General features: G+C 46.4%; 1 protein-coding gene across 1 annotated transcript in view; it reads left to right on the forward strand.

Moving 5' to 3' along the window:
- The first annotated feature begins 2,016 nt into the window (after positions 1-2,016).
- ROR1 (receptor tyrosine kinase like orphan receptor 1) overlaps positions 2,017-12,209 on the forward strand; it is a 372,449-nt gene continuing 362,256 nt past the window's right edge. The window contains exon 1 of the mRNA XM_012767125.2: positions 2,017-2,516. Within this exon, the coding sequence (XP_012622579.1) occupies positions 2,426-2,516 (91 nt within the window). The 5' untranslated portion in view covers positions 2,017-2,425. The remainder of the gene's footprint in view (positions 2,517-12,209) is intronic.

Here is a 12,209-nt window from a genome sequence, read left to right on the forward strand (position 1 = left end):
CTGAGCCCGACCACTAACAAGAGAAGCTTGTGTAGTAAGTTCCTGAGGCAAGCAACTGGAGACAATTGAGACAGGACTGAATGGGTCTCAGGCAGAGAAATTGGAGGACAGACCTATTTGGGTGATGAACTGGTTGACCCAAGGCCTCTCTGTCTATCATTTTTTGACCTCAGGTCAGAGGGATAGAAAGTAGGAAAGCCACCAAGGCAGCTGGCAGGCTCCTGCCCCGAAGTCTTGGAGAAGAATAATTGACTGTTTGTCCCACATGGGTTAGTCATTCATTCACCTGCCTGAAGGCAGAGGGCTAGGAGTTTAGAGTTGGTGACCTGCTGGAACAGGCTTTGGGCTACATTTTTCTCCCTTCTAATGTTTCAGCTCTTGGAGATCTGTTTCCCTTGGTGGGAAGGAGTATAGGAGTTTTGTCAGTCCTCCACTTCACTCACTCACCTCCCCCCCCCATAACAAATATGATGAGAAATTAGTCAGAGAGAAAAGCATTCTCCAAATGGTGGTCTAGTCTTTGTTTGAATTGAGCTCCTATTGTGTTCCAGATAGTGTCTGAATCTCGAGGTTACACAAACAACTGAGACAGTCCTTGCCCTCAGTGGGGTGACAGCTCATGATAAAATCTTAAAGCTGGGTTCTTAGAGGCTATTGTAGTGGTAATAACCATCACCACCACTTACTGCGTGCTTATTACATGCCCGCCTCTGGTTAAGAACTTTCAGCTCTTGCATGAGAAAGAGTCTGAGCGTTGGCTTGGCTGCCATTGTCTGTGCAACCGTGGACAGGTCATTCACTCTCCTTTGCATTTTAATTTCTAAAACTGTAATATGGGGATAATATATGTAAAAGAGCAAAGTAGTATACAATTTTTAATGACTTTTTAAATGTCAGCGGAGAATTTATGAACAAATGCATATAAAGCACCAGGCAAACAGGAGGTATTTAAATAAGTGGCCATATGATTATTGATAGACCATGGGCTTCTTTGTGCTCCCCTTTTAATAAAGGGCTTTGTTCTGTGATGTTTGGATTCAGTTGAGGGGCCGCACTTGAGGATCTGGAAGGCCACATGTGGTATGGAGGCCACAGTCTTACCGCCCCTGCTAGGGCGAGACTGACGGATGTCCCTGTTACTCTCGGATCCTCAGAGCCTAAAGCAGGGCCTGGAACACAGCAGGCACTCACCACTTTCCATGATCAAGGGCACTCTCCACAGGGAAAGCCAAACCGTCATGAGTATTTATGAATAGCAAACTTCATAACGCTAAACCAGGAGAAATGGATAAAAACACACTCAGTAGGGGACTTTAACGATCTCCTTGGCCCATGGCAGAGCAACTGGACAAAAAAATATGCAAAGATATAGAAGGCCTAAATAACATAATGTATATAAAGATCAAACTGATACAGTATCCTATCTTCATATGCTAAAGACAGAAAAACACTTCCTTTGAAGAGAGCATGGGACATTGACAAAAATAACCACAGAGAAATCCTTAATAAATCTCCAAAAGGAAGCAGTAGAGGTGACATCGATTTCAATGCAATGAAAAATTAAAGACAAAAGGGAAAAACATACATCATCTGGGTAAGGGCTATCTCTTACCTCTTGGGTCAAAAAAAAAATCAAAAGGGAAATTATATGATTCCAATAAATGTTCTATTACCCAGGGTCACACAGCTAATGGTGGCAGAGCTGAGACCGCTAGATCTGGGGCTCCTAAGTCATTCAGCCACGGACTGGTTTGAGAGCCTTGGACACGTCTCCCTGATCCTCGGTTTCCCCTTCTGTCAAGTAGCCTTGATGACTCCCCGGGGTCTGTTCCGCTCAGGATTTGAGGCGTGTGGAGGAGGGGGGAGAGGTGGGTGCGCGGGAGGCGCGGGAGCCGGGGCGACTTTCTGCGAAGTCGGAGAGGGTGCGGGCGTCGGGAGGCGGCAGCAGAGGGCGCTGGGTCGCCGGCCTGGGCCCGCGCCTGCCATTGGTCGGGGCTGGGGCGCTGGGTTGGAGAGTTGGTGAAAAGTGACAAGTTGAGCGAGAGAGCGAGCGCGGAGAGCGGGAGGAGACGCCGCAGCCACCACCAAAGGAGCCCCGGGACGGCAGCCCCCAGGTGCAGGGCGCGCTCTTCTCGGAGTCCGAGCCGGGGAGACTCGCCGTCCGCGGGTGGGACCGGACAGCCCGAGACTGACCCGCCGGCCGAGGCGAGGTTGCAGCCGGAGGGCTGGGGCGGGACCGCGCTCACGGGATCCTGAGCCGGCCGGGCGGAGGCGAGGGAGCAGGTTAGAGGGACAAAGAGCTTTGCAAGCGCTCCCGGCATCCTGCGAGCGTCAGCGGCCGGACGAGGTGGCCGGGAGCCCGGGGAGAGCCCGTGGATGTTCTGCGCGCGGCCTGGGAGCCGCCGCCGCCGCCGCGAGAGGAGGAATGCACCGGCCGCGCCGCCGCGGGACGCGCCCGCCGCTCCTGGCGCTGCTGGCCGCGCTGCTGCTGGCCGCGCGCGGGGCTGCTGCCCAAGGTAAGAGGCGCCCGGCGCGCCCGCCGGCTCCCACCCGCCCCGGTCCTGGCCCTCCGCGACCCTCCTGTGGTCCCGCCGGGCGCTGTGCGCACAGGAAGCGCCGTGCCCGCCTCGGGGGGCGGCCGGCGACGCGCCAGGGGCTGGCCAGCGGAGGCAGGCAAGGGTCTGCCCTGGAGCCCCGCTGCGGGCCGGGGCGCGCCCCGGGACTTGTTCCTCCGCGCCCAGCGGCGGTTGTCAGCGCTGACAGGAAGCGTGGAGGGGTTTGGGGGTCCTGGGGCGATCGAGGCACTTCCGTGCTGGTCGTCCCGCCATCCCTCCCTGGACCCCTAACGCGCCCCAGCCGGTGTTGAGGCGAGTCTGTCCCGCCCCCAAGTAGCGAGCCGTCCCGGCAAGCTCGGTCCAGGAGGGAGTTTGTACTTTCAGTGGTGCCTGCGAGAGCCCAGGCGGTCCGCAGACCGACGCAAACAAAAGCCCGGTCCTCCTGGGGCTCCGGCGGCCTCGCATCTCCACCGCTCCTGGCTCTCCGGCCCTCCCGAGGGTCACCATGGAGGCCAAAACGTGTGCGCTGCGGCCGCCGCTGCCACTTTGTGCAAAATGTGCTGTCAGAGGTGGCCTGCAAGCTCCAAAGTGCTCTGGGTGTGCACGTGTGTGTGTGTGTGTGTGTGTGTGTGTGTGTGTGTGTGTGTGCGTGCGCGCGCGTGTTACAAACAAGGGTGGGGGAAGCCATCTAATGTATACTTGATTTTGGTAATCTCCAAAGACAATCGCAACAGTTAGAGAAAGACTTCGCTGCCAGCCCGAGCGTCTTAGTTCGCTGCGGGAAGCTTGGATCCTTGCTGCGTCTCAGCCTGTACACAATGAGAGGGAAGAGCCCGGCTGCTCCTGTGGAGACAACCGATTCATTCTTTGGAGGTTGGAGGGGGAAAGTTGATTAAAGTCTCCCGGGTCTTGGGCCTCACTTTTAACATGCATCCCTTGAGGGGGTGCTGGAGCCCTTGGATGCCGCCCTCCCCCACTCCCAGCCCCAAACCTGTGCTTATAAATAGGTCTCTGCTCTTTTATTATGCATCTTTCATTTTTAAATTAGCACTGTGCTTAGGAAAAGAAAAGGCTTTGGGCTACTTAGCAGTTGAGAGGGAAAAGATCTATTCACTACTTGGACTATGAATACAGAATCAGTTTTTGCTAAAAGTTAGCTAATAACTTTCTTGGTAGAAAACATGCTCTGGAAGGAAGCCGTGTGTGAATTTTGATTTCTTAGAGATTTTGGGGAAGTGGGAGCCGCGTTCTCTGAGGATGATTTTTGAAACTGATCCTATGGTGTGGTTGTGCTAATCTGGAAGCTCCTCGGGGTAAATATGGCTCCTAATTGTAATTAAGATGTGCATCAGCAGGGAGTGCACCTTCCTGATGAAAAATCCTAATGAAATGTAAACAGTTTGGTCATGTGGATGTTTTGGTTGGTGATGCCAAACATCTGGCTCTGTGCCACAACACCTGGGTGAAAAGTGAAAAATGGGCCATGCTGCCTACATAATGTAAACATCCTTCTGAAGTTCTGAAGTTGGGTTGCCCAGCAAATTGAGGTGGGGATAAACAGGGTGATTCTAAGGTAGGACTCCTGGCTTGGGGCCTTGATTAATTCAGTTATTTCCTCTGTGGACTCCTTTACTTCATACTTAACCTTTCAACAGTGGTTGCTTTTAGATCATAGCAGCTGGGGGGGGGGAGAGGGGGGATCACCTGCATTTAAATAAATGCCCCTGAAATGATGTTGCTGAGGGTAACACATCCTTGTTAGCAGCAGCCACCAGATTCTGTCTCCTTTAACTGTTGACAAACTTTTATAAAATTTAAGAAGTGTTACCTATTCCATACTCTTTAATAGCTCAAATCTGCTATTATTTGCTGTCTTATAAATCCATTTGCATTTCTGTGAATGTTTGATCTTTTCTGGTGTCTGATGGAAGTCAGACTGAATTTTTCCTTTTACTCAAAGTTTCTAAGGCAACCCAGCTAGTGGATCAGGAAATCAGCTTAAGGGGAGATATGTTTCATTTATTTATTTTTTAAAAATGCTCGGCATTTCTCCGATTACTATTCTATTTTGTTAGCCAGGAGGAGAAAATCTATGTATTTCTTTTTTTCTGGTCTGTTCATTGTTGATTTCCCCATCTACCTCCTACCTACTCAAAGCTAAACTTCTCTGGGAAGCTGAAGCCTTTATAATTACACCAAGCTCAGGGATTTAGGAACCTACCTGGATCTTCCTCAGAATCCTATATATTCTGTGGTTTGGCTGCTTGGAGCCAGAGGGAGGTGGCCTGCTACTGTGCTTGCTGTCTTTTTGTAAACCTTCCATTGCTGTCTTAATACATGTCTGTCCTGTCTACTTTTAGAATAGGAGTCTCTTGAGGGCAATAAGACTGTCAGCTTTCTTGGTGAAAACTGAGGGTCCAAGTCTGCCAGCCCCAGCTTTATTAGGGATGCCTGAAAATCCTCTCTGGTTGGCTAGGGGGAGCCACACCAAGGTGCAACAGGCAAAGTGTGTAGTCAAACTACCTCCAGCAGTATTTTGGAAAGACTTAATTTCCAATGTTGTTTCAGCATACCTGATAGGCCGATTTGCTACTCTGATGCCTGGAGTTATCTGCCTGATAGTTGAGAGTCATTTTAAAAACTCAACTTTGGTCTATAATATCCTCTCTATCCTGTACTGTGAGCTTAGGCCCCCAATTAGACATTTGAAAACTTTGTGAATGGTTTGTCACTTGCACCCAAATTAGTATCAGATCTGGCTATGCTTTGATGGTCAATACCTACCCCATTTCAAATATTTTTCAGAATTTTACACAACATCCTGTGGAGATCAGAATGCTTTGTAGGCAATGTGTATATCGATATAAATGTATGTCTACATACAGATAAATGGCATATGTGTGTACATATATAGCAAGGGGTCCGTAGATTTTTGTTGATTGAATAGGGAATAACATTTTTGGTCATAGGCACAATTCTGCTGTTATTTGCTTTTCTAGGAAAAATGCAGGATGGCATATTTTCAGGGATTTTTCCTTTTCTTGCTCCATCTTTATTATGAAAGGAGTATAGTACAACATGACAGTATAGCTTAATGGTTACGAGCACAGGCTTTGGCATTTAACAGACCTGGGTTTGAATTTTTTCTCTGCCTTATACTGGATATGTCATTAGTTTTTCTTTTTTTTGAGACAGAGTCTCACTTTATTGCTCAGGCTAGAGTGCCGTGGTGTCAGCCTAGCTCACAGCAACCTCAAACTCCTGGGCTCAAGCAATCCTCCTGCCTCAGCCTCCCGGGTAGCTGGGACTACAGGCATGCGCCACCATGCCCGGCTAGTTTTTTTTTCTATATATATTAGTTGGCCAATTAATTTCTTTCTATTTTTAGTAGAAACGGGGTCTCGCTCTTGCTCAGGCTGGTTTCGAACTCTTGACCTTGAGTAATCCACCTGCCTCGGACTCCCAGAGAGCTAGGATTACAGGCGTGAGCCACCGCACCTGTTCTGTCCTGTCGTTAGTTTTTCTGAGCCTTACAGGAGCGTTATGAGATTTAAGTAGAGGTGTGCATATCAAGTACTGGAGTAGAGCACCCAGCCCAGAGGTGAGTACATGACATTAACTTGGGGTACATAAAATTGAGGATATGTGAACCCCTAGAAATATACAAAATTTTATGTGCATTTTTACATTTGTATGTTCATAACTATAATCTGATTTTCCAAGAAAATGGCAACCCCCAAAAGATAGGAACTGCTGACTTCAAGTGTTTGATGCCTGAGGCAACGAGTAGGTTGAAAGGGGTTGGTTGAAAGGACTAGGTTGAAAGGGGTTGAGTGTTAGTGGCTAGTTCTAGTCCTTATGTCAGTTTTGCACACTGCATGCAGCCTCTACTTCTCAATTCCCAGTTTCCCTAACACAAGACAGGCTGTTAATTGGGCCTGGGAGAAGCCGAAGAATGGTGCCAAGTCCTTGTGATTCAACTAAAAATCTATTTCCCTGACCCCAAACATTCTGAGGTGCTCTTCTTTTTGAAATTTATTTAACAAACACTTACATAGTCCTTACAATGGGCCAATTGCTATTCTAAGTCTTTTGCAAATATTAACTCACTGAATCTTCACAACCAGCCTGTAAGGGAGATGGCATAATTAGTTCATTTTACAGATGGGTAAACTTAGGCACAGAGAGGTTAAGTTACTTTCTTAAGATCACATTGCTATAAAGTGGCATTACTGGGCTTATAAGCCCTAGTGGTTCATGCTCTTATTTTAATGCTGTCTTAGATGATCTCTCCTGGTTTAACTCTTTCAATTTACATTCTTTTTGGGTGTGTACCATAGGTGGCATTTCCCTAGGATTTCCAAGAGCAGCAAAGGGAGGTTTTCTTAGCTATAATTTAGAGGTTGTAAGAAATGACTGGAGACAGCCAGTTTCAATATTCCTTCCCAGTGCTGGAGTTCCCTGAGCTGACTCTAACGCAGAGATAGACTGGGAGCACCTCAGATGGCCTGGGCTTTTGGATCTGGAAGAATTACTTTTCTGTAACGAACTGCAACTTTGATGTGGTTTGCGTGTGCCTGCCAGTTGCTCCCAACTAACAATGAGACATATTTTGATGAAGTGCATTCGTATTTGCATCTCGGTGGACAGCTCTGGTTGTAGGCTGAGGAGGGGGTGATTTATTATGGTGCTCTCTGGTGGGAGAGCCGGCTTGCCAGCTCGAGGTCTTCGTGAGGGCCGGACCCTGGCAGATCCAGCCCCAGCTGGGAAGCAAGTCTTCCAGGCCTCCTTCTCAAACAGAAGGGCCTCAGCCTGGCTTCACCCATTCCCTGGGGTGTGACAGGAGAGACTGTTCTGTAGACACTCGAAGAGAAAGGAGAGTCTGAGAAAGTTCTCTGGAGTAAAAGGGGGAGGGGATGGGGGAACTCTTCGAAAATCCTTAACTAAATGCAGCTGCTTGTTACACGGAGCCTGACTTGCATGCCAGGAATATCTAAAAAGCTAACGAATACAAAATAAAAATAAACAGCAGTAAAAAGGCTCTCTCTTTGTTGCAGTAAGCTCGGTTGGGGTTTTCAGTTTGTTTAGGAATGGGATAATTGTGGCATCCACTTTATTTTGGTAAGGCAGTGAAACGTGGATTGATGTTATGTCATTGGGATGCTACCACCACCTGAACTTTTTCCTTCACCCCATTCCCCTTCCCCTGTCCCCCCTCCCCGGAACCCCCAGGCGTGGACATCTACAGGGCCTGCACCTCAAACCGTTGCCCCTGAGTGAATTACACTGGAAGAGGGCAGATAATTTAATGGGATAATCTTGGCAGGGCCAGCAAATTTCACACCTCATCTCTCACTAATAGAAAGGCAGTAGAAGGCTACAACATCCTCAGATGAAAAGGTTGTGTAAAAAGGCTCTGCGTAACAGTAACTGTCTGTCCATAAATAAGGTTCTACAGAGTCTTGATCCAAAAGCTGTTATTACATACTGATAAGCCAAGCCTCATAATGTTTGGCTTCCTTACATTTCCTTTTTTTCCCTTCTCTCCATAGAACCATAGAATTTTTTTTTTTTTAAGAGAGGGAAGGGGCCTAAAAGACCAACCAGTCCAAACTATTTATTTTTCAAGTATTTCTATACAAAATGGACCTTCTTTAATAGCCATTTGAAGAGGTGGCACAGAGTAACAGAAATACAATGCAATTTGAGCCTGATAGGAAACAGGGTTTGAACTGGGGCTTTGCTGCTTACTTGGGCAAAGTCACTCAAGCTTCTGAGCCTCTGTTTCTAGTCTGTAAAATTGGGATAACAATAATATCTGACTTACAGGGTTTTTGTGAGAAGGAAAGATTATCATGGACATAAAACACCTAACAGCACTATGGACCTAGTGAACATGATGCATGTTAGCTACCATCATTATCAGGGGCTTGCTGGAGAAATCATGAAATTTAGCTTCAAGACAATGATCATCATGTTGTGAAATGGCAACCAAGGCTCAGAGACAGCCGGAATTTTTACAGTATTTTACGTCTCTTGAGCATTTTGTTTTACTGGAAACATATAAGCACTCTAGATCTGAGCGGTGCCTAGGCCAGTGGTAGGGACCAGGATGGGAGAAGATTCTACATTGCAGTTTTGCAAAGCCTTAAGACAAAGGCTTTTTTCAGAACAGTGAGGTCTTTGGGGAAGAGCAACCCCTCCCTGGTGCTTTGTGTAATTCCAGAATCCTACAATGGGGAATGTTACATTTCAGGGACCTCCACTTGTAATATATCCGTTTTTAGCTCCAATATCCAACTAATCTTGCTGAGCACAACTTGAAAGAGAAGGATAATGGCTGGAGGAAAGAATCCTGAGGTGCTCTGTTAGCCATTTATAATTTCTAAGTACAAAAAAAAAAGTTCACGTTACCTAAAGAAGGAAGAGTAATGAAGTGTATGGGAAGGGAGAGGGGTGATAAAAAAAAACTTGTAAAGAGAAAGAGTTTATATTTTTTAATTTTTATTTTTCAGTAGTAAAGCTTGTCATTCAATGCATTTCAACTAACATTTATTATATATTTATCATGTGCAAGATTCCATATTAGTGACCAGGAATGAAACATTATCCAGTCCCTCAAGGAGAGAGGAAGGAGGAAAATTCTCACTTTCTTGAGAACTTACAATGTGTCAGGTATCTTTATATTTTATATATTAGGTTTATGCATCTCAGTACTCTTTGGTGGTTGGACTTCTGATCCCATTTTACAGAGAAGGAAATTGAGGCTCAGCAAGGTAAGTGTCATGGCCAACCTCATACAATGATTAAGTTGGGACTTGGGATTTGGATCTGGGTATTTCAACTCTCAAGTGTATGCTATTTCCCGTGTTCTCAAAGTGTGACTGGGGAGACACCAAGGAGCAGATGTGTTACCTCCATGTGCCGACAGTCCCTGCCACAAGTGAATTATAGGAAGAGGTTGTGGAAAACGTGCTATGGTAACATGGGGATAGAAGACATTAATTCTCAGGGAATTGAAGGGTTAGAGGGAGAACATGAGTGCCCCCTCCATAGGCTTATTGTGAGGATTCAATGAAATAATTCGTGGAACATGCTCCGTTCTGTGCCACACATGTAGCGAGTGTCCTGCTATCGTTCTGTAGCCAGTGAGAGGCCTGGCCAGGATTTATGTGCTTCTAAAGCCCACGTACTCTTGCTTTACTATGCACCTTTTCAACAGCCATGTGGTTGTTGGAGGAGCAAGTAGTTGTGCAGTCGCCAAAGGGAAGGGAAGACACCAAGACAATTGCTCTAGTATCTTCCCCACCTGCCCTAATCCCTGCTTTTAGGACTAGGCTCTGCTTTGGGTGGGGAAGGGTATTTGCACAAGCATAGAGTTGGAGAGAATCATGTCGCCTCATCATGAACTTTAACACTCCTGGAACTCTGGCCAGAATTTACCCCTGCCCTCATTCATTCATCGATCACACATTTTCCATGCACTTACTGTGAGCAAATATTCTGATGGTCTCACTGGAGATATACAAATGAATAAGGGTAGGTCATTGCCTTGGAACATTTCTCAAATAGCAGATTTATGGCAGAGATTGCTACCTGATCACCAAATCTGCTTCCATTTCTGCCAGGCACATGACTAGACTACAATTCCCAGGTCCTTCGGAGTTAAGTGGGGCATGTGATTAAACACTAGCCGATGGAATGAGATTGGAAGTAATCAGTGTCACTTGTAGGCTTGATCCACAAAAACTCCCCAGGCAGGATTGCTATGATCCTTCTTTGGCTTGGCAATCTTAGAAGTCATGTGTGGAAGATGCCAGAAGATGGAAAGAGCCTGGGACCGTCCTTAATCACTGCACGGTGGAAGTCTCGCTTGTTTAGGTTTTATATGAACCAGAAACAAATGTCTATTATTAAGGCTGAGATTTTGGGGTTTTTCAGTTACAGCTGCTAATGTTACCTTAACTAACATAAGGTCGTAAACCATAGTGTATTGTGAGATCAATTAAGTGGGTCAGGACCAATATTTTTAGATAGAATAAAATAGGAAAGTTAGTTTGTGCCTGACCACAGGGAGCCTGGGGCTCCCTCTGGTGAATTAAACCCCTTCCTGAATTATTTATGGCACACATAGGGTGCCTCTAGCCCTGTGCCAAGCACAGTGGAGAATCTAGAAGAACTAAGACTGCCTTTGCCCTTGGGGAGTTTACCTTTTAGCGGCAATAAAATAGGCACTTGCGAAATAATTATACACTCAGTGAGTACAGAGTTGGCAATTATATATGCAGAATCCCAAGAAGGGAGAGGTCTTTAGGGAGGAAGTGGGATATGGTGTGGGCCTTGAAGGAATGGTTGAGAGGATGAAGGATTGAAAGATGGGAGAGGAGAAGAGCTGGACATTCCACGGCTGAAAAGGGCAGAAATTCCCCAGCAGCCTGCAGCCACTCTGGTCCCCGTGGGCTTGGCAAGTCTGTGCTGGGTTCTGAGATCAGGCCTTCACCCTGGAATGAAGCTGGTCTTCTAGGGATGGGAGAGTAAAGGAAAGAAAGAGAGCTTTGAGAGGAGCCTGTTGCGTTTTTTGCATATGAAGGGAGGAGGACCAAGGGGAAAGGAAGTAGGGTTTTACTGGGAGAATTGACAACTTACCTTTCTCTCCAAAGGGTGCCCCAGGGAGTTAAAAACAGTCCATTTCAGGGCCCGTAGTCAAAGATTTTTGATTATATCTTATTCCCTCTACTGCAGCAGTTTTATTTTGTAGTACAAGCTACTAAATCCCAGTCCACTTTTTGCTTGCTTGGTGAAAATCATAACAGTGTAGTAAAAATTAACACATCGAGCATACAGTGTGCCGAGTACCATTCTAAGTTAAGTGTTTTAGCTTGCTTAGTCTTGAGGGCAACCCTATGAGGTAGGCACTAGTTATTATCCCCATTTTTCAGATATGGAAACCAAGGTCCAGGGAAGGTAAGTAACCTGCCCAAGACCACACAGCGAGTGGGGGAAAGCTAGGATTTAAACCTAGGTATCCTGAGGCCTGGGCTTTGTCCTTCATCATTATGGAATACTCTGTCTGATGATTAAAATTCTTTATAAGATCCCAGCCAAATAGCTGAGTCAAAATAATTATAATTAAATCCTCCATTTGTATAGGGCTTTGCAGCTAACAAAATTACCTTTTACATGGCATTAGCTTTAATTTTCCAAATAATACAATGAAACAGGATTTCTTTCTTTCTCTTTCTCCCTTTTTAAGTTAGGCAAGCGAGGTTGGTAGGTTTCCCAGTGTTACTCTGTAGCTGGCAGTGCCTGGCTGAAACCTGGCCTCTTTGACTTCAGGCCCTTCAGTGCTTTCTGCTCTAAAAGACTACCTGTGCTTGGAATGTGTGACCCTAAGATACAGATGCCTGACTATTTTCACTACTGTTTCACCAGCAAGTATATTTGTCTGATTCTCACTTGTTTCATCTACACAATCCTCAAATCGGCCACCATTTTTTAGAACAGTTGTGAGGCCTTTGTAGTGGGCCTGGTGCTGAAATTCCTGCAACTTAAGAAAATTCACTTGCAAACAGACTGAGAGAAGTTAACCTAAGAAAATGAGGAGTTTCCTAAGCGGTTGGTGATTGCAGCAGATAAAGGAGCTGTGGAGAGAAG

The sequence above is a fragment of the Microcebus murinus genome, chromosome 2, assembly GCF_040939455.1.
Source record: "Microcebus murinus isolate Inina chromosome 2, M.murinus_Inina_mat1.0, whole genome shotgun sequence".
NCBI lineage: Eukaryota > Metazoa > Chordata > Mammalia > Primates > Cheirogaleidae > Microcebus > Microcebus murinus.